General features: G+C 39.8%; 1 protein-coding gene across 1 annotated transcript; it reads left to right on the top strand.

Annotated features, from left to right (window-relative positions):
• The first annotated feature begins 219 nt into the window (after positions 1-219).
• Positions 220-12,786, top strand: LOC129770025 (tubulin-specific chaperone D). The gene is made up of 3 exons (XM_055772605.1): positions 220-1,988; positions 2,048-2,434; positions 11,048-12,786. The coding sequence occupies exons 1-3, from the start codon at positions 326-328 to the stop codon at positions 12,451-12,453; spliced, it is 3,456 nt and encodes a 1,151-aa protein (XP_055628580.1). The 5' UTR covers positions 220-325; the 3' UTR covers positions 12,454-12,786.
• The last annotated feature ends 10,350 nt before the right edge of the window (positions 12,787-23,136 follow it).

Raw genomic sequence — 23,136 nt, 5'->3', positions numbered from 1 at the left:
AATGAATTCGATAAAAATAAACAATAATCGTCTTTTATGAGCAAAACTGTACAAAGAATTGACTTATTTTTAAAAATATTAAGGAAAAATAGGGTGCAGCTAAACGAATGTCTACCACTGTACAAGCTCGTTTTTGTTTCAGTGTACCGAATCAACTGTGGCAGCATTATTCTGATCCTTGCACAAATTTTGACGTTTATGCTACTGATTCATCTCGTCCACCCACACTCAGCTGCAAGCCGAAAACAACAACAATAGTATTTCGTAGCAACTGTTGGAAAAATCGTGTGTTTCTCAGTATTTCGTGAAAAATAACCAACAGAAAATGGTTGAATCAATAGCAGATGACAGCAAAAGCCCGACAGACGACGGGCCTCAGAATTTGCTGGATGCATTCAACGTACAGGACAAAACAAGGGTGTGGGAATTGATAGGGCAGCTACCGGCAACCGATCAAACGGAAGATCGATTCGAAGAAGCCTATGAAGAGTACTCGGAAGTGCTATCGAAGTATCAGGAGCAGCCGCACCTGCTGGATGGAAATCTGGAAGAGCTGGTGCAGGGGATTTTGGCTTACATTTTGGACGCGGAACAGAGTGTGCAAGTGAAACACAGGGCCGCAAAGTATTTGTATCAAATATGCAAAGTGCGCACATTCAAAGCCTTCCAAAGGCATTTGCCCCATGAAGTTAAACATTTGAGTTATGTGCTGGGTTATTTGGAGCAGCAGGATTTGGAAGATTGGAAAAATTGGGAGACCAGATTTCTGTGTTTGCTGTGGCTTTCAATATTGGTTTTGAATCCGTTCGACCTGAGCCGACTCGACAGTAACGATGGGGAGAAAAGTACGATGGAACGGATTTACGAAGTATGCAAAGCCAACTGTCTCAAGGATGACAGCTGCACTCCGATTGCTGCCTTTTTGTCCGCTAAGTTTTTGATTAGAAACGATGTGAAAACAGTTTATTTAGAGCAATTTTTATGTTGGGCCAGTTCCTGCGCCGATATCGTTGTCGATCCCAAACTTGGTCCTCTGTCAGCGATTGCATGTGTTTTAAAACATGGAAAACGTGAAGATCTGCTTCAATATGTAGAGAAACTTGCCGAGTGGATACTTCATCTGGATTACGACCAAGTGTCTAAGAATTTCAAAGTTTACAAAATATGTATCAAGATATGCCAACGTATCGGACTGGTTTTGCTTCCTCCTCGAATCGCAAAGTGGAGATATCAACGGGGAGCGCGTTCTCTGCTAGCTAACGTCCAGAAAACGATTACAACCACATCCCTGCAGGAGGCCGCAGTCAAATTGGACGAATCGTCTCCAGATGAAGCGGAAGATGATGACGACGAAGTTCCAGCTGAGCTCGAGGAAATCATCGAACGCTTGCTACTTGGCTTGAAGAGTAACTCTACCATCGTTCGATGGAGCTCCGCGAAAGGGATCGGTCGTTTAACTAACCGGCTTCCAAAGGTTCTCGGCGACGAAGTTGTTTCATCGGTAATTGAATTGGTTAATCCATTAGAGCAGGATGATGCGTGGCATGGGGCATGTCTAGCCCTCGCAGAACTAGCCAAACGCGGCCTGCTGCTTCCAGCGAGACTTCCCGAAATAGTCCCGTTGCTGTTGCAAGCGCTCGTATACGATGAAATGCAGGGATACCGAAATGTTGGGCAAAACATACGGGATGCTGCCTGTTACATGTCTTGGGCTTTCGCTAGGGCATATCACCCCGCTATCCTGCAACCTTTTGTCGAACGTATTGCATCCGCTTTGCTGGTGACAGCTGTGTTCGACAGGGAAATCAACTGCCGAAGGGCTGCCTCTGCCGCTTTCCAGGAAAGCGTTGGCCGACTGGGGAACTTCCCGCATGGCATCGATATCCTCACGACGGCGGATTTTTTCTCCGTGGCAGTAAGAAGCAACGCGTTTCTTCAGATTAGCGATTTCATCGCTCAGTTCGAGGAATACCGGCGGAAGTTGATTGGTAAAAAGTTGTATATTACTTGTGTAAAATTTTCTCATTGAATTGGGGCCTCTTTTCAGACCACCTTATCGCCAGAAAAGTTAACCACTGGGACACCAACATCCGTGAGCTATCAGCTCAGGCTTTGAGCAATCTGGCGAAACGCGACCCTTCGTATATGCGGGAAAAGATCCTCTCCAAATTGTTCGATTTGACCGAGACGACGGATCTCAACGCTCGCCATGGAGCTACATTGGCTCTTGGTGAGATTATCCTCTCACTTCGGGGACTCGAGGGGGCAGGTTTAATTCCAAATCCATTGATCGAGCGTGGCGGGCAGCTGGTGATGAAATTTCGACAACGTGGACAATTTAAAGGGATGAGCGGCACATATATGAAACACGGTTGTGCCAGCTTCATCAAGAATTGTAGCGAAGCCCAACTAACACTGACCGAGGAGCAAATTGGTGAGTTTGATTCGTCTATTAGGCCTTGATTACATCCTGTGTTAGGTGCGTTGTTACCGTTTTCATTATCGTGTCCGTTTGAGTGGTGTCGTCATATATTTTTTCATCTGTTATATGTTAATGGAAGACGGTGGATTTAGTTTAGACGGTTAGTTTACTGCCGGTCTGGCGTTCACCCTCCTCCGTTTACATGGTGCGCGTTTGGTGTTGTAATTTACGTCCGGTTGTACATGTTGTGGTCCCTCAAGTATGCAATCACCGCAGCAATTGTGGATGTGTCATACCTAGGGTGTCTCTGATACTCCCAGGAATCCCGTGTCCGTTGGTCCATCGTAGTGTGGACAGTGCTATAAAATAGATGTTCCACTGACTGGTGACTGCGGAACAATCCGCATTGAATTCGGAAGCTGCCTCTGTTTCCGCCCATGTAGGCAAACGCAGCATGCTCGGTTCTCAATCTGGAGACTACATGTTGATCGTGGTGTCCCCGGGGATCTTTCCATCCTGAGATTGTCTCTCTAATCTTGTTCCATGTTGACCTGCGTCGTACCAATCTCGGGCCCAATTTTACTCAATTTGTTTGAACACCCATGTTTTCACATCATTTCTCGGAACTAGACCTGTGAAATGTGCCCTTCATCGGACCAATGCTGTAAGACGATCCACTTCATCGCACATAATTGTGTCGATGAGGATTTGTTAAATCCACGGGTGTGTCGGTCTTTCCGAATCAATTGCTTATATCACATTGGGCGAGTCGGACAGCACCAGGACAGGGCGGTCCGATGGATGGGTCGCTGCAACCGCCTCTGCTGGGAAGACATTGTTCAGATGTCTGAACCCGTCACTCCTATCTCGACTCTCTTTAAGACAGTATTCTATTCTAGAAATTTGAAAAAAATAAAAAAAAATCCTTCATATTTCTGTAGTTTAGGCATTCAAGAATATATCCTAGAAAGGGCTTATCGAAAATCCTATTATTTACCGAGTTAGAGCCATTTTAGTGATGCGGTATCTAATCTAGTACGGCCATAACAATGAACTTCAAACGCGTTTTTCTCGAAACTACTTTTTTTCAAACTGGTGAATTTATATCTGCAGACATCTCTCTATCGCATGAACCTCTAAAAATGATATTTTTAAAATTTCACTATTTTAAAAAAATCGGTAAACGTGAGAAAAAACGATTTAGATCGCATTTTTTTTCAAGCGGCCGCCAGTTTGTCAAAAAACAGATGTTTTTGACTTGTCCGAGGTTCATACGATAGCGGCATCTTTACTGATTCAGAATCTGTTCGACTTTTTTTATTCAGATAACCAGAAGGGCTGGATTCGTGTACGCCATGGCACAATTTTTTTTAACCCTCACTTCATCAGCTCTTAACTATTCTAGTTATGAATATTTTTTCTCCGTTCAATTTTTGTTTTATTTTTAAAAGATCGATGAACAAGTAATGATAATATTTTTACTATCCATTATAGTAAAAATATCCTTTGTTTTATTTTTATGGAGCTCGAAAAAACGTCCGAAATTCGTGTCTCTACACTAGAATACCCCCTTGATGCAGCTATACTCAACTCATGTGGCCCAGCGGTTCCTTCTTGTTGGTCCATCTAGTGTTACTTCATTGTACTTAAACTATTTTGTTTGTGTAACAAAAACGGAATACTAAAAAAAATTACAGCGCGGACTCGATTATAAACAGTCTTTCTTTTTGTTTTCACTGTATATAATCGAATCCTGTATATAACCGAGTCCGACTCGCTGACCCGCCTTTTGCAAAAAAAAAACCTGTGTTCCATCGATTGCCCGGTTATTTTGGAACATAGGAGACGATCCTTTAGTTAGGTCCGACCCAGCGTTAGCGAGCGTCGGACGGCATACGTTTGCCCGGTTAAGTTTTGCTTTGAACTATATCATTTATATTTCAATGTTCGGCTCCGGTGACGCTAATACGAAAGTACCCTCATTTTTTATGCATATATTTTTCGTTTATTGAATATAAAAGAAGAATTTATTTTTTGATTCATCCCCTTGAGATATAAAAACCTTTCTCATATAAAAATTCCGAATTCTTTCAGGAAATGATAGAGGATCATATTTGAGGATAAAAATCCTTCTACGAATATGTTCGAATTTCAACAATGGCAGAGTTATTGAACTTTTTCTTTGTTTCGAGTTCTGCCTTAAACTGGCTCTAGTTCAAAATCTACACTTCCTACGACTTCCTACGTAGCGTAGTGTGCGGGCGGCAAACCGCTGACCCTTTTGGGGCGCCAAAATCCAAGAATTTTCAATCGCTTCCCCGTATTATATTTTATGTTTCAATTGACTATAAAACATCCATCATGAGTAGTTACTTTTGTCCGTACATGAAACCAATAATCTCTCTTAGATTTTCGCAAACATCACACCACATTACACCAATACACTTTCAATTTTTCGCTACGCATGCCTGCGCGCCCTTCCATGCTATACGTTATTTAACAATTGTTGCTCAAGGGCGAGTCTCTATCTGAAAAATCGAAAAATAATTAATTGTCGTGTTTTTTTTTTCATATTTTAGGAATAAAGTGAAGTATTCGGGTATTTTGGTTATTGTTTAATGTACGAATAATGATCATTACGCTGATGACAACTGGATGCGTAGATGCTTTCTGAAAATCGATACCTTGCTGGTGGTATCGGTCCTGAAGCAATGGGTTGTCGAATTCAAATAAATATTTTGACACTTTAGGACAATACCTAAAGCGGCACATAGGGGATTTTGAAAATCCGAAAAAATGTCAAAATGGTAGCCAAACTCATTTTTATCGAAGAATGAGTTATTTTCCATGAAAGATCGTTGTTTGAAAGCTCATAAAAATCTAATCACATCTCGACGAATCAACTGATACCGCATAGTTATGTGTATCCATAAGGATGTGTTTGCAGGATATGTCTAATAAAGAAGTATTTTTAACCAGTTTTTATCAATGGAGGGACAAGTCCTTCATCACTAAAACATGATGGATCTCCCTCGGAAAATGATTATCACACCCCGAGTTTTTTTTTAAAAGAATGAATGACATCTGCCAAGAAATCACATCCTCAATAAATGATTATTAGTGGGTGCATGATCTCGTTTTTCATCGTGTCATCATAGCGAAGCAAATTATATTTGAAACATCAAGGGAAAAAAAACTGAAAACACTCTTAGAAGCACAATTTAGGAGACGAGATTTAAAGCAATTCGAAAATATTGCGACTAAATCAGCAGATTAAAACACATGAATACGATCGTTATGCTGATTAAATTTATTTGTTACGAAATGAGTTCGACAGAAGATTTGAAGATATTTTTATAAACACTGAAGTCACTTTTTACGCGGTTTTGACCATTCCTTCCTTGGGTTTTCCGCTTACCAACACATTTGGCCTTCCATTTTTATTTATATACAGCCATTCCATGCCAAACAGATATAGTGGTCCTCAGATTTTCGTGAAAAGTGGAAGATTTGTTATTTATCGCAAACTATTAGACCCGTATTTTTTTATTTTTTTTTTTTCATTTTGTTAGGGTGACCATTTCCATTTGATATGTCAATCATCTCAATCGGTCAAGTAGTTCAAAAGTTATAAAAAAAAATTAAAAAAAACCCTTTTTGGAAAAAATGAGAAAATTTTTTTCGGACCACCCGAATTTTTTTTTTCTCATTTTTTTCAAAAATGACTTTTTTCATTTTCTTCATAACTTTTGAACTACTTGACCGATTGAGATGATTGACATATCAAATCAAAGCCACTAATCTTTTTTGGAGAAATATTACATTCGCAAGAAATTTTTATTTCGTTTTCACAATTATTGACTGTATTTGTTTTTGTTGTTTTCATGGCTTTGGACAGAGGGCGCTATATTTTTTTATGTTTTTTTCTTAAAGGCTGAATTTTTTTACATAACATGTCCAAAAATCAAAAATGTATCTTTTTCCGTTTTTGAATTATCGATGAATGCTGAAACGCCTTGAAAGCAGCAGTTAGCAGCACGGCAGAGATCGTCATCGGGTATGAACAACGGGGACAACGGAACGAATGGTTTGACGACGAGTCCTGAACAAGAAGGATGTAGCACGCGCAGCCATGCTGCAATGAGCGATTGGACAAAACGTGGAACGCTATAGACTGAAGCGAAGGCACCAAACACATCTCTTTCGGGAAGGGATGCGCCACCCGGGAGAGAAAGAGTGGGAGGAGATGGAGCTGCTTTATCGTTCTCGAGAATCGCGGAAGTTCTTCAAGAAATTAAACGCCTCGCACAAAGGCTTTGTGCCGCGGGCCTTAATGTGCAGGAACAAAGAAAGAGGCGTCTTGACAAACGAGGTGAGGCGGGGTGATCGGAAGGTGGAGGCAGCACTACGATTAACACCTGAACAGCGCGCAAACATGAGACCAAGACGACGTTGAGGAGCACTGCACTGGTGCAGTGAACAACAACGACGAACCACCCCCGACGATGGATGAAGTTAAGTAGGCCATTAATCAGCAAAAAAAAACACAAAGTAGCTAGTAAGGATGGCCTCGTAGCGGAGCTCTTCAAGGGAGGTCCGGGAAAACTTGTAGAGATAGTCAGGATCTGGGACACAGAACAGCTACCGGAGAAGTGGAAGGACGGTGTGCGGTGCAGTGTTCTGATCTCAGGTGAACTATCGGAATCATTTGAGACTCACAGCGGACTTTGACAAGACGATGGACTCTCCTGTTTGTTCTTCAACGTGGCGCTGGAAGGTATTATGCAGAAAACGGGCTTCAACATGTGGGGCACGATTTTCAACAAGTCTAGCCAGTTTATCTGCTTCGCCGACGACGTGGACATAATCGGAAGAACAAATGCAACGGTAGCCGACTTGTATACCCGCCTGAAACACGAAGCAGGCTGATTGGGCTTGGTATCAATGCATCCAAAACTAAATACATGCTAGCAGGAGGAAATGATCGCAACAGAGTTCTTCTTGGTAGTAATGTTGTGATCGATGGCGAGGAGCTCGAGGTGGTAGAGGACTTTGTCTACCTTGGCTCGTTGATAACAACTGACAACAACAACAGCCGTGTAATTGGAAGACGCATAGTCAATGGAAGTTATGCCCACTATGGGCTCCGCAAATCCTTGAGGTCCAACAAACTCCAACCACGTACGAAGTGTACCATGTACAAATCCCTAATTCGATCGGTTGTTCTCTATGGGCACGAAGCATGGACGATGCTTGAAAAGGACTCACAAGCGCTCGGTGTTTTCGAACGCCTAGTACTCAGAACAATATACGGTGGTGTACAGGAAAACGGAGTATTGAGAAGGAGATTGAACCACGAACTGGCGCAACTCTACGGCGAACCCAGCATCCAGAAAGTCGTCAAGACTGAACGAGAACGATGGGCAGGACATGTTGCAAGATTGCCGGACAGCAGCCCTGCAAAGATGGTGTTCGCATCGAATCCGGTAGGAAAAAAAGGAGAGGAGCCAAACGAGCGAGGTGGTTGGACCAGGTGGAGCAGGACTTGGAAAGAATCGGTGCAGCCGGGAGTTGGAGAACTGCAGCCATGGATCGGGTGCATTGGCGAAAAGTTGTGAATCAGATCTAATCTCTCAATGGGATGTACAATCATTTTAAATAAATAAATAAATAAATTCTATGATGAACAATGTATGGATAACAGAAAAGTAGAAAGATAATTGTTAAACAGAACCTTTGATCTGGAATATGAAAAATTTTATGATAAAGTTTGTAAACATCATAATCTTCTTTGCAAAGTCTGTTCATCATCTAAACACTCTTTTGTTGTTGTTGTTGCAAATCAGGTACACCTAAAAATGTTTGATTTTATTCTAGGTTTTTTTCACATGCGTGCGCGGAATAAATAGCTGCAGTAAACAGCCGTTTAGAAAAAGTGTCGCGAGAAAATCATCATGCTTCAGATTGCTATTATGTATATATGCTCTCGTTACCGTTTTTCGAAATTTATTCTGTCTGGCACGCAAACCTTCTTCTTCTTCTTCTTCTTCTTCAATGGCACTAACGTTCCTAGAGGAACTTCGCCGTCTCAACGTAGTATTACTTGCGTCATTTTTATTAGTACTTAGTTGAGATTTCTATGCCAAATAACACGCCTTGAATGCATTCTGAGTGGGAAGCTCTAGAATACGCGTGATCACAGTGCAAGTCGGAGGAAATTTCTTTGACGAAAAATTCCCCCGACCAGAACGGGAATCGAACCCGAACACCCGGCATGTTAGTTATGACGCTAACCACTCGGCCACGGGAGCACACGCAAACCTGGATTCCATTAATTGCTCGGTTAGTTTGAAACATGAGATACGATCCTTTAGCAATGTCCGACCGAGCTTTAGCGAAAAATAATTTCGAGATTACAGTAGATCTGGACGTTTCGTGCAATTTTAATACATTTGGCATCAACATCATTTCTGTACCGGGGTGTAAGTTCAAAGTTTCGAAAACGAGAGAGTGACGCTGAACTGCAATGTTTTGAACGTTAATACCGGCTGAATGGAGTGGTAGAATAATCTCTTCATCCGAAAGATAAAATGTCAACGAATTATATGATTGTCACTTATTGGTCATAAAAATCGTTTCAATAGCTTAAAAATTGCAAGATCAATTGAAAGCAAGCTATTGAAATCATAACAATCAAGCTCATTAATGATGATTGGTGATCGCAATGTGTTCCCGAACACGGACGCAAAATCTAAGCACCTGAAAAAACCGTCATAATGAATACATGCGAGCTGTGATTTGTTTTGCTCGCTTGCATTAGTATTTGCGAAACCATAGCGGACAACCGCAAGGCTTGAGTACTTTCACTCAGTTTCTGTTCTGCTTTCGCATGGAACAGTCATGAAAAATTGTTTGCGTGTGAATGCGTCCGAGCGAAGGACGCACCCATTCACACATTCGGCTTGGTGTTCCCGTGATGCAATCGAATAGCATCAGTTTCTGTTCTGCTTTCGCGTGGAACAGCCATGAAAAATTGCCACACCACGAAGATAGACTTTACTTCGTTTTCACCGTGAAATAGCGCACTCAGTTTCTATCCTGCGTATGGAGTGACCATGAAAAATCTCGTGTTATTCTCACGAAAACAAGAATTTATCATGTATCAAACATCTTCAGTTGCTTTTACAAGGCCACTCAAAACCCATAGGTTCGTTTCGGGGCCACCAACAAGTTCGAAAGAGTTGAATTTTATGTTAATAACAATTCCATACTTATACTCATCCACCCACACACTAACAAGAAAAACTTTCAGCTATCTTTCAAAATATTCATTCATTCATGCATTAAGTATTGATTCAGATGCAATTTCAAATAAATGATTACCGAGCCAACGGTAGTCCTACGTCTACCTTGCTACCACTTCTTGTTTTTATTCGAAAACATCAATTTCTTGTAATTTCGCTGCTGTCTGGTCCCTAGCTTGGATGACTGATGAATCATGAATTCTGCGAAATCACAAACAGTGTGTTTATACTCGATAAATTGAAAACGGGTTCTCGAAAATACCTACCAAGGGGTATCCGTGTCACGACTAACACGGAGTCTTGGGGAATTTCGGTTTCTTCGGCGAATTCGCTCGGTTTTTCGTTTCCATTTATTACCCGGAAGGAACGAAGACTAAAGAAATGTGACTGGCGATGCCGCATCTATACAGTTGCTGCAGAACTCCGAAATTCAAGCTCGGTTATATGCTTTGGCAATGTCCAGTGCGGCTAGTTAGGTGTGAATGTTTTCCGTCTTTGCCTCGTTCAGAGCATGGCTCAGAGTGCCCAGGTATGTGTTGGTCCCACAGCCTGATCGGAGCGCGTGTTGTCGAAAGTCTCGCAGACGGTTTTCGGATAGGTGTTGAGCCAGTCGTCGGTTCACCATTCTCTCCATGACCTTGGAGGCGCAGCAGGTCAGTGATATGGGACGATAGTTCTCTGGCGAGCGTCTGGTTTTGTTTGGTTTTTTAATCGGAACGATCTGTCGCTGGATCTTTCTCGAGAGAAATAGCTCTCCGTCCAGATACGCTTATAAATCCCTAGCAATTTCGACTTGTCTATTGTGGTGAGCTTCTCAAGGAGCGGGTAACACACTCCGTCCGGTCCCGCTGATTTGCCCTTATCGACAGCCGGGTCGCTATGTTCGCGGATGTGGAATGGTTGGTTGAGGTGCGGGTTTGGGTCTATATCTGGTATTTGGTATTTCCGTATTGAATCTGTCTTGACAACGTTTTTTTCTGGTGTAGTCTTCAGGGTAGCCATCTAACGCTAATAGAGAATGGAAGTGGTTTCCCAGGGCGTTTGCAACAGCCAGTGGGTTAGAGATAGTCTCATTTATCACGGACAGAGTGACGGTTTTGCACTTCCTTACTATACCGCGCGTGAATATTGCATATTTATTTGTTAGGAGATGTAGTTTTAATCCGGTAATACCTTTCCGGTGAGTTCTTAATAAAAAAAAAACACAGACCGCTCCCAAGGGGAATGCGTACGGTCGCAACGATTTCATCTAAGGCATGTGTCTACATGAGAATGAGCTATCCAAACTATTTATGACCATTATTTTAAATCCTCATTTCAGAATCCTGGCAACTAATTCTTGACGAGTCCATTATCGACGAGAAAACAACAACCAGGGAACTAGCAGTCAGTGCGTTTTCATCCTTCTGCTCGACCTTCTACCGCACGGAGGATTCATCTAAGATGGCCACTCTGATCGATGGCTATCTGAAGGATCTTCGCAGTACCCAAACCGAACACAAAGCCCAGGGAATTGTGTCTGCTCTGGGTGTGCTGCCGAAATTTATGCTACAACTCCGACTGCGGGATATTATTGACGCGATAGACGAGAGAACCGTCCTACCGGAAATGTTTGCCGTGGGATACAATCAATCGGAGATGAGGCGCGATTGCATCAAAGCGTTAGTTAACATTGTTAAAACGGTTGGCTTCGAGGATGATGCTATGGATTTGGATAAAGTTTATAAAATCTTCCTGCGCGCGCTGGAAGAGTATGCAATCGATAACCGGGGAGACATTGGATCGTGGGTACGTGAGGCTGGCATCAATGCCTTGTTTCAATTCCTGACATCGTGCCCAGTCAAATTGCTGACTCCTGAATATGTTCATCAAGCAATGGTAGGGATCGCGAAGCAAGCAGTGGAAAGGATCGATAAGATACGAGCTGTTGCCGGCAAAATGTTTGTCTCTCTACTTTACAGCCAACCAGAAATTCCACACATTACTCACAGAGAGGACCTCCAGAAAATATTCCCACAGGACAACACAGAAATCTTGTGGTTATTCCCGCATCACACATTCCCACTGTTCATCGAACTGCTTAATTATCCCGAGTATGTAGAAAGTATTACCGGTGGACTAATATTATCTGTTGGGGCTCCAACTGAATCGCTACATAGTTGCGCTGCTAAAACAATGAATGAATATCTAAACACCCATCAATCCTTCGTACCCCATTTCGGGGCAACCGCACTGAAAATACTTCAAGACAGATCCATTAAGGACACTCTTTTCATGACATCCACCTTCCAGTTCATAACGGAGCTGCTGTCGTCCTCTTCGAACTCTCGCATCCTACTGACGACCGACGAGTGCGCAGACTTTCCGGAGGCGATTTTCAACCTGATAAACAACATCATCGCACACAACAAGAAACATCTGAGCTCGGTTTCCGTGTACTGCGCGCTCATGCTGGCACCGAAGATCTGCAAGCGGGTTCTCAGCAAGTTGGTGATGTATCTGGGAATGCTTTGTGTTAACATACGACGCGAGACGGCCCTTAAGATGTACGAAACCATACTGGTGTACGGAGATCAAACATGCATTCCGGAGGAGAATTTGGACGACGTTTTAGCTTGTTTGAGCGAGGAGAAGTGGGATGGAGAACTGGAAGAAGCCAGAAAATGGCGGAACAATCTTTGTCATCTCATGGGTATTAAGCCACCGGTGGCAAGAGTAAAGAAATAAAGCGCATAGGTTGCGTTCGTGTGGAATTGAACACTATCGGAAAAAAAATTTATTGATTGAATTTTTCAGTTATAGAGACTTGAAACTACAAGTTCATTCACTTCTAGCCTTGGAAAGGTTAATTGGATGATCGATAAATGAATGATCCTATAATTAAATTAACGAACGATCGCTTAGTTAGCGAACACGCCACTATTTGGCTACGAACTCCTTCTGGAACTAATTGAGCACAATGCATTCGTATTTATATTGAACCAGTATATGTTATTTATTACGCTTTAGATGCCTCACACACAATGATGATTTATCCAATAAAATAACGCTTCAAATACACACTTGTTTTTACTGTTCATATTAGTCGCACATATGATGGCACTTCAACAATAAATAGAGAAAAACATTATGAGTACACCCAAACCTCGCTATACGGCCGCTCTTTATACGGCATTTCGCTATAACGGCGCTCTTCAATTCAGACATGTTTTCGATTTGCGGCCTAAAATGTTTTGTTATAACGGCAAAAATAATTCGAGGATTGGTTCAAAAATCACAAAAATATTTGCGAGACAATAACTTCAGCAACAAAAAAATTACATACACATATTCCATGTAACATCAAGTTGTTTTTATTTTTGTTTATATATTGTTGTTGGTTTTTATACATGTATGTTGTATGTATTATATGTTTTATGTTTATGTTATGTATGTATTTTTTATTTAAATGAATTTAATTTTTGATTCAAAAGGAATAAAAAAATAAATGCATTTTGAATGAGAAACCATGTTACATATATAACTAATTTGAAAACGATTTGATTGAATTTATAAGAATTTGTATTAGAATAATTGATTCCTTATACGGCTTTTCGCTTTGCAGCCAAATTTCGTGGAACGTATCTGGGCCGTAAAGCGAGGTATGGGTGTAATAATCTTATTAATTTTTTTACAGTAAACATTCGCTAACTGGGCGAAAAGGGAAGACCAGTTATCGCGTTTTACATCGATCAATAAGGTTTCAAATCGTGAGATTTTAACATGTAGCATAATTTATAAACGTTTCTACGTGTTTTAGGACGTTTCGTTCTCAGGGAGAGCATATTGCCCCTATCTACCCTACGTCCCACGAAAAAAGTTAAAGTGGAAAACATTTGGTAATCGCCGGCAATAAATATTTACTTTTTGTTGGAACTTAGGGATTTGTGGAGGCCATAGTAGACACGCCTTCCGTTGGTCGAGTGGTGAGCGTCACACGTAGCATGCCGGGAGTTCGGGTTCGATTCTCGTTCTGGTCGGGGAATTTTTGGTCAAAAAAATGTCCTCCGACTTGCACTGTGATCACGCGTATTCTAGAGCTTGCCACTCAGAATGCATTCAAGGCGTGTTATTTGACATAAAAATCTCAACTAAGTACTAATATAAATGACGCAAGTAATACTACGTTGAGACGGCGAAGTTCCTCTAGGAACGCTATTGCCATTTAAGAAGAAGAAGAAGTGTCTGGAATAATAGGAGTTCAACATGAAATAAAAACCAGTAGTTATGGATTAGTACATGAATGTACGCAGGAAGAAAGTGTTATGATTAAGACAAAAAGGATTCTTGCGTCCAATAAGTATTGTTTTGAAACAATGAAGATAACGGTGATAGAGGGAGATTCGATTTTCTCCGAAGTGCTGCCAGTAATTCTGAAAACATGAAATTCATGGTAATGGTAATGAATTAGAGAGACTTTAAACTCTGAGAGTTCATTCGTCTCTATGAAATTCAGATTGTTGAACATTATGTTGTGTTGAAATCATCTCGAGAATAAAATAGTTGAGTCGGGTTGAGCCCAAGACCAACGTGTACGTATTAAGTGATATATGTTATGTTTTATTCAGATACTATATTAAGTCGGGTTCAGCCCAAGACCGATATTTGGATAGATTTGCGACGAGCTCAGCTCAAGGCCAAAATCAGTTGAGACGGGTTAAGTCCAAGGCCAGCTAGCTTATATTCATGTAATCATATCAAATGTATTTTGTTTACCATATTGAGTCGGGTTCAGCCCAAGACCAATATTCGGTTAGATTTGCGCTGAGTTTAGCTCATGGCCAAAATCGTTGCATTTGAAACAGTTGAGTCGGGTTAAGCGCAAGACCAGCATGTATGTGTGCATTGCAGTTTCTGCTTACCATATTGAGTCGGGTGAAGTCCAAATCAATTGCATTTGTGATATTCGGGTCGAGTTATGCTCAAGGCCAATATCATAGTGTGCGGTCGGAGGCGTGTTTACAATGCTAAAACGGGGTGAGCAAAAATGATTGCAAAGTGTGTTCGACCAAGGAGAGTTTGCGGGGAGTGGAACGAATCCATTGTCTATGGATTTTGAATATTTTAGTTGTTTGTAAAAACAACTATACATTTCTTAGTATTCAATACATCTGTAGATAGAGAAGAGGCGATTGGATTAATTTCGGTTTGACCGTTGTTAAATAACCAATTTTTATAAACTGAATGAATTATTTCGGAAGTATTCCCACATATGTTACATGTTACATGCAGTTGAGCATAGTCATTAAGTTTTAGCGAGTGTTTCATGGAGTAAATTATCTATCTCATTGGAAAATATGCATCACTTGAAAACTTGGTACTCTTGTGCCATGATGTTTATTAGTTCGATGTAGATCATAGAATTTCTTAAAACATTGAGAAGCGATATGTGGCTAGAAATTGGCCTTGCCTGTTTTGATTGTGGAGTAAACCCTATCTGATTACAAGAGAACATTTCAAAAGAACTTGTACCAGTAACAGATGCTTGATGAGAAATTTTGCGTTTGCAAACCCGATAGCAAAACTTGAACGGAAAATTAAAATAGAAGTTTAAAGGACTTGTCAAGGTAACAAAAACACAACGCCGACAATCCGTACAAAAACACTTAAAGATACAGGAGCTGGAAAGTAATAATTTCGCTTTAATAATTAAATGAACTTAAGACGGACAATCTAATTTTTTTGCGATAAAATGTTTTATTTTTATTATTTTTTTGACGCAGGACTACGTCTTACATTGAGGGTGCCAAGTCAGAAAACAGGTCACGTAAGGTGCCATAAACGGTCATTCTCGCGATGTTTCATTTTTATCGTTGCAAATGTGTGCATCTGTTAGACGCGTGTTTGATGCTTGTTGAATGGCGATGCACGGAAGATGCCTCTCGTTAAATACTCAGTTCAATGTGGCATTGATATAAAGAAACAAATTGCGACATATGACCACTTAGTGTATTGTTCTCGCAAAGGCAAGACAGAGGGCCTGATCACGAACGTCACTTCACGGTGAAAACGAAATGATTTGTATGCAAGGTTCTATGCACTTCATTTCATTTTTGCCGTGAAGTGACGTTCGTGATCAGGCCCAGAATCGTTGCTTTTCGAAATGATTCTACAAAACCACGCAAGCCATTAAACCTTTTCAGGGTTCCCGGAACTTTTTACTAAAGAGTTATTTATGAAATTTCAACGTATTCGCAAATAATATCTGAAATGATAAACCAACAAATTAAAAAAAAGCATAGTCCTACATCCTAAGAGGTCGTGTCTCGGATACAACCCCTCGATTTTTTTTTTGTAAACCAATGAACGTCAGTCTCTGTTCATTTTCTTCATTTTTAGTGTGTTCAGAGGATGAGGGTTCCTAAGTACGGCAAATCAATCAATTTTGTGCAATGGAATAACACAGAAGTTTGGATATTGACTAATAAATAACACGAACGCTGTTCGGTTATGCGAATTGAATTCTTTAATTAGATTATTTTTCATTACATTGTTGTTACCGCCAGGGGAAAATGTGGTATCCTGAATTTAGAGTGTACCTCTGCTGGTAAAAGGTAAACAAACGGTGTACTGTATAAACTGTCAATAAGGATAGACGTGTCTGGAATTCGCGTTGACGGCGGAATGGTGTCGACATCTGGATACGATATTAGTTTGTATGAGGTCAACTATTCTCTATCAGATTAGTCGACCCTAAGGCAGTTTTAAATTGCTAAAATTTGAATGAAATTTTTTTCTTTGCGTTATTTGCCTTCTATAAGTACGCTGTTCTGACCCCAATTTAAACTATTTTCTATCAATTTTCAGATATTCTGACCAAAACTTGCCATTATAATACAAAATTATCTTTAAACACAATTTGTGTATGATATTTTTTTACTACTTGCAAGCAAAAGTGATTTTAGTTTACCTAGAGTACTAATTTGGTTTGGTAAAAATAATTTTCATTCATAATTTTTATTTTAAAAGCACGTTTATGTCTTTTGCAAACCCATATTGTCATGCCTGCTCCCCCATTTCGTAATACGAAGCTCAATGCCGTCAACGCGGATAATAGGAGTTCAACATGAAATAGAAATCAGTAGGGGAAGTGGGGGCATAGTGGTCACCCTAAGGAATATGCCCATTTTCTGCGTTCACATACCGATTCATTTCCCGTTTCTCGAAGAATATTATAGTTCAACTCATTGTTCTTCAAGATAGCAAACGGCTTTTACTATAAAAATTCAAAATAGTACACTTTTCATCATTAGAAAAAAAAAGTGAAAAACTGACCTTTTTTTTTCTTGGAGGTAAAGTGGTCACCTAGTGGGGGCAAAGTGGTCACCCGCACATATCAAGCTAAATGGGATAGATTTATGCGTTTTATTCGTCCAAATTTGTTCATATAATATTCGATATAGTAGGTACATGTATGAAATAAGCTTGGCCTGTTCACCTAGAGTTTAAATTAAAATTTTCTCAGGCATACAAAAACGTAGTAAGAAGTAATTTCTATGCTAATTAATCGCTGAGATTGAACAAAATATCTGTTCACCTCCCCTAGAATATGTGAACGGTCGTCTAAACTGATGATTTGTCCAATATATCAGATTGAATAAACTAAATTTCACGAGAAATTTCTTAGATACTATGCGCACAGAACTACGGCCGAATTGCTATCGAAAGAGTAATTTCTGTTTTTATTTGTATTTTGACATGTGACAGCTCTACTGAAGTACAGGGTGGGATAGTTATACTACCAAACAAGCGGGTTACCACTTTGCCCCCCATGACCAATTTGCCCCCACTATCACACTATCATGACCAATTATATGGTTTATCACACGTACCTCTGACGCTAAAAGTAACGAGTTCAAGTTTTACTCCCGATATTCTTGCTTCGGAATGGATGTAAAGCCGTTTCCAAGTGTTGAACCAGTCAAAAACGACTGAAAGTCACTATAATATAGGGCCTTATTCCCGTTATACTCCACGGTGGAAACGAAATAAAGTGTATCCGCGATGACAACGGTACGGTGTCGACAATTTTCGTAGGAGATTATTTTACCACACGAAGAAAACAAAGTTTTCCATTCACATTGAACACTATGTTGATATTGAGAAGTTGATTTTCATTCATAATTTTTATTTGAAAGGTGTTCATTCTGCCTGGAAATCCATTATTATCTTTGACGCTGCACTAACTCGTAAAACGTGGTTCAATGGCATGCCGCTCATTCCGTTTTCACCGTGAAGTGGGAATGAGCTCCATAGTGAAAAAATATCCGCTACCGTCGTATTCTATTCACGCCATCGGTAAAACAAATCTGTCCGAAAAAAACTGTCCGAACTTGTTGAAAATCGTACCTCGCTCTCCGCACAACACTTTTCAGCGCCACATTGAAGAGCAAATAGAAGATTCCATCGCATTGTCGAGGGTACTGTGAGCCTCGAACGATTCCTATGAATCGCACACAGCACCGCATACCGTTCATCGTTGCCGAAATCAGTCTTGCCAGCTTTCGAATAAAGCCATATTCGTTCATGATTCTCCATGGCTATCGTCGGTCGATTGTATAACGTGACATGTGTATTCCACATGCCATCCAGTCCCGCATAGCAACCGTATACCTTTCAAAGATCGCATCATCATACCGGGAGATCCTATCAGTTCCCATAGCATCGACCTGCTTAGGCGACAAATGCAATGCACGCATAAGCAAAACAATGACAACCTACCATTTTGATAGTTCCGACGCAGCAATAATGTGTCACACTCATATTTCAATTTTCCAAGGCATTTTCCTATAGGGGAAATCAGGGAAAATACCCTAAGGATTTGCCAATATCGAAATCGTTCCAGAATCTCTTTTGAACCCTTTATAAACCATTATACAGATCTCTGTTGATCATTGAGTAGAACTTGAATTTTGATAGAATACAAAATAATTTATTTCTGGTTGATCTGTTACCAATGATGGCGCAAGAGTTCCTCGTCCACCTGCTTTTTGCCTTTCGTTGCAGCAATTTTAGTTGTTTTGTTAGGTACCTAAAGGCGGTATAAATTTTTAAAATCCATACTATTTTATAAAATGCACCGTTGATACCGATGTCTCATCAACATTGTATATAACAGTGGCTTGAAATTGATTGGTTTTTGGAATAGTCTCCAACAAGTAAAAAAAAACTGTTGACCGTAGGCTTGTAAAAACCTTTGGCTTTTGCTGCTAATGTAGCCTCGGGTTCACGGAACGTAATTACGAATTTTTCACTAAAAAGCCTTTTATCCAGTCCTAGCCAGCAGCCTTCTTTTTCCTATTGAACCGATTCATACACTCTACAAGTTTCCCGGGCCTCCCTTGAAGATTTTCGCTGCGAGACCATCCTTTCCAGTTGCTTGGTGGTCTTGGTAGCCTTCTTAACTTCCCCCATCGAGGGTGGTACGTCTTCGTTGTTCACTGCACCGGTGCAGTCCTCTTCAACGCCGTCTTAGTCTCCTGTCCAAGTGCCCGTCGTAGTACTACCTCCACTTTGTTTCTGTACATTTGCTTCCACAAATCGCTACAATCCCCGTTTTTTTTTTTGAAGAATATTGTAGCTCAGCTTATTGTTGGTCATATAGCGAACGGTTTTTACTACAAAAATTGTCTATATGGCGGCTGCGGTAGATCCTCCCAATTCGATTTTTCCTAGATAACTCTTGATAAATCCATGATCATGTGGTTTGGCGTTATCATGCTGTAAAATTATCTTACCGTGTCTGTGCTCCCATTCCGCTTTTAGCACAATTCAACGAATGTTAACAATAATACACTGCCTCTAGCACGAAGTGCAGGTATGTGGATTGTTATTTTTGCTCTAAGGCTTCAACTTCAAACTTAAATCACGGAACAGCGGTTAGAATTGGTTTTCCAGAGTTTTTATTGACTGCTAGTGGTAAAAGTAGCGACGAAGATCGATTCCTTTTAAAATAATTCGCGCAACAATGTTCCGATCTTCAGCTTCGTTTTTCTCGAGTTAACACCTTCCCGTATTATTCAATACGTCACGCATCAAGTGATATCACTAGCCTGCTGAGCGTTCTAGCGCCCTATGTTATTCAAGTACCCACGAGTGAGACTCGATGTTGTACGGGAAAGGGTTAACGTAAATGTTATGGCGGGTTTACATTAGGGAGATCTATAGCTATAGATGGATTTATTCACGTGAAAATAGGTGTAAACGGGTGAGAATAAATATGATACACTTATTCGAGGTATATATAACTTGAATAAATTCAGCATATGTAAACGCTTGTGAATTTCTCACTGGTGAGAAATCACTAGAGTTCGATGAATAAATTCACCGAAAATATGAATATATTCATTATAGAAGTTCACGCTAGTGTAAACCGTTGATGCGATTTCTACAGCGCTTCGATAATGCTCAACCTTGTGTTAGTCGGTGTGGTTCACGTTAATAAAAAATCACAGGAATTCCGTTTCGAGTTAAGAGGATCTATAAATGTTCTTTTCGGGTCTATCAATTCTTATCAGGTGATATTTTGCTGTTTCGCGGTACTGTTTATTTGCGAAGATTTCGTCTATTGAGACACGCAAGCTGTCTAAATTAAACGCCCAGAGATATCTGTTCTGATTCCGTTAAATATATACTGAGAATTTGTAATTTGAAATCTTCTCGCTGAACATTTTTCAATTTTATTTTTGTTCAAGTTGGAGAGATTTCTATAAATCTCATCATATTCCTTCACATTAATATATCACTAGTCTAAACCCACCCTTACATAGGACCTTTTCAAAAGTTGCGCGAGAATTATGTTTCGAAAAAAGCCACATTCATGGCAATTAACTCCATTTGTATGTGTTTTATTTCATTGCCTTAATGCTCTATATCTTCAAAGAAACACCCCGCCGTTGCTATTGTTTATGTAAGAGATCTAAGTGAACAAAAATTCGTCATAAAACTTTATTATTTATTACTTTATTAAGTCGAACACGTGGTTCCTTGTTTCTTATCTCATTGAATGTTTCATGTGATTGATGCTTATCGCTTTTGACCGGATAACGTATGTTCTATCAAAGTTGAGCTATTGTGTTGTTCAGAATGTAATTTTGTTAGGAGACAAAATGTATTCTAATTGGAACTGTGTTCAACTCAGAACAAATAAGTCAATCTGCAACATAGGGTTGAAGAGCTTTACGGTGAAGGTGGAAGGAAGCAGGTATGGTATAGGTAAAACCAATACGGGTCTATGGTACTAGGTGAGGCCGTTTCGTCACTAAGTTGGTTAGGGGAGCGGTATATGAAAACAGTACGGAAGAAAGCAGAAGGAGAATTATTTGCTTGTAGCGTGAAAGAGACAGACTGATCACGAGCGAGCTTCGCCACTAGTGTATTGTGTATTGTTTACAAACAAAACACAGTAGACTTCCAAGATGGCTGAAGAGTCGTTTTAGCAAGTTGGCCCACCTTAGGATATACTTCTAGGCGCCTTGGGTAAAACCTGGTGTAAAAATGGGATAATAGTGTTTGTGAGAGAAGAGCAAAACACACGTAAATAGAACAATTCACTTATCAGACTGTGTAGCGCTTCATTGACATGAGTCTTTGAATACATTTGAAAAAAAAAATAACAATTGAATACTAAAGTAAAATGTATGAACGATATGTTCCGATGAACAATTGAAATATAAATATATATAGAAGGTGCATTTGCATATGAAGTAAATTTCTGTTTATACGCGAGCAAATTTAGCAAATTTATAACACATTCGAATTGGGGCTCTTTTGGTATTAACAAGTTCTTCCGCATAGTAACTCGATGTTGATATTTTCTTCATATTTTCCTTCGTTGATCGTATTGTTTTCACATATTCACGTTGGAGAGCCTTAACCCTTCTCTTCGTTGGTCGAGGCATTTTGATTGAATGTAATTGGCGATCTAACGCAAAAGGTAAACGATCGGTGAGACATCTGGATTTTGTTTTTGAACTAAGAAAATGATGCTCATGTAACCTAAAACTCAAAAACAAATCACGTATATTTTACTTCCGGGCTTTCCAAGGTTGTTCTCACATGCAGGAACCGTGCATTTTTCTACTTGTGTTTAATTGTGCTCTCGAATTTCCTTCTTTAATTCAACCATTGTCAACATTTTTATAGTTTTCACTACTGAAAGAGGTAAATAAATAACATGTTATATATAAAATTGCGCAGAATTAAACAAACTCATCGCAATCAAATAATCTTTTATGATTATAACATTGTAATTTATGGAAAGAACTACAAGCCTTCCATAAGCTCACATAGCAAAATTTAAAACCATCATCACTTTCACCGCAGCACCGCCTAGGTGTAGATTTGTACGTTAGATCGCCAATACTTTTCCGTTTACTGTTTTTGAAAGCATAGGCAGCCGTGGCAGTGTTCCGAGCTCTGCAATACAATTTGCTTAACCAATGTTAAAGTTGCTAAAACTTACATTATAGACCCATTAAACGTAAAAATAATAATTCTATTGATATCAACACAATTTTATTCTATTGATTTTCATCACATGAAACGCTATGACACAGGAATAACATTTTATTGAGTGGTTTTCATAGTTTTTCGATGATGTTGTCTGGCATCAGAGTCAAAAAAATAACGATACTTTCACCAATATAAACAAAACCATTGCCGAAAATTGAAAAATTAAAATTTAACTTTTAGAGCACTAGCTAGAGTCTTCCGACGTTTTTCACTATACAGTGCGACAGCAGATGAGAATTTAATATCTTGTGAGTAATCGATTAGAGTTTGGTTGATATTACTTGATGGGAAGCGTGCGAAAACGATAATTTTCTTCACACTGTTTCGCAAAATTATTGATTTTCGGGCCAAGGGTGAGGGAGGGAGATGAAAGAAATTAAAAAATGCCATTGTGACAGCCATTTGTGGCTAGCTTCCACCTTCACCTTAAGCATGTCAAATCTTGTGTCTGGAAAGTATGTTTTGCGGTCAGCATTAACTTATTACTACCATTTAAGGAGGTATTCTGGTGTAGGGACACGAATTTCGGATGTTTTTCCGAGCTCCATATAAATAAAACAAAGAATATTTTTACTATCCATTATACCATTATTTATTCTTCTATCTTTTAACAATAAAACAATAGAATATTTAGTAGCTGGTGGAGTGAAAGAGTTAAAAAAAAGTTGTGCCATGGCGTACACGATTCCAGCCCTTCTAGTAATCTGAAACAAAAAAAAAATCGAACAGATTCTGAATCAGTAAAGATGCCGCTATCGCATGAACCTCGGAAAAGTCAAAAACATCTTTTTTGACAAAATGCGGTTAAAAACGTTTTTTCTTACGCTTCCCAAGTTATCAAAAACAGTAAAATTCAAA

Source organism: Toxorhynchites rutilus, chromosome 2 (genome assembly GCF_029784135.1).
Source record: "Toxorhynchites rutilus septentrionalis strain SRP chromosome 2, ASM2978413v1, whole genome shotgun sequence".
NCBI lineage: Eukaryota > Metazoa > Arthropoda > Insecta > Diptera > Culicidae > Toxorhynchites > Toxorhynchites rutilus.
This window is presented reverse-complemented; position numbering and strand designations above follow the sequence as displayed.

What these genes read in the sequence shown, in the direction of transcription:
- LOC129770025 (XM_055772605.1), top strand. Translation starts at nt 326, where the DNA reads ATGGTTGAATCAATAGCAGATGACAGCAAAAGCCCGACAGACGACGGG. An exon ending in ATACCGGCGGAAGTTGATTG is followed by an intron (nt 1,989 to 2,047) that starts GTAAAAAGTTGT and finishes GCCTCTTTTCAG; the next exon opens with ACCACCTTATCGCCAGAAAA. An exon ending in ACTGACCGAGGAGCAAATTG is followed by an intron (nt 2,435 to 11,047) that starts GTGAGTTTGATT and finishes TCCTCATTTCAG; the next exon opens with AATCCTGGCAACTAATTCTT.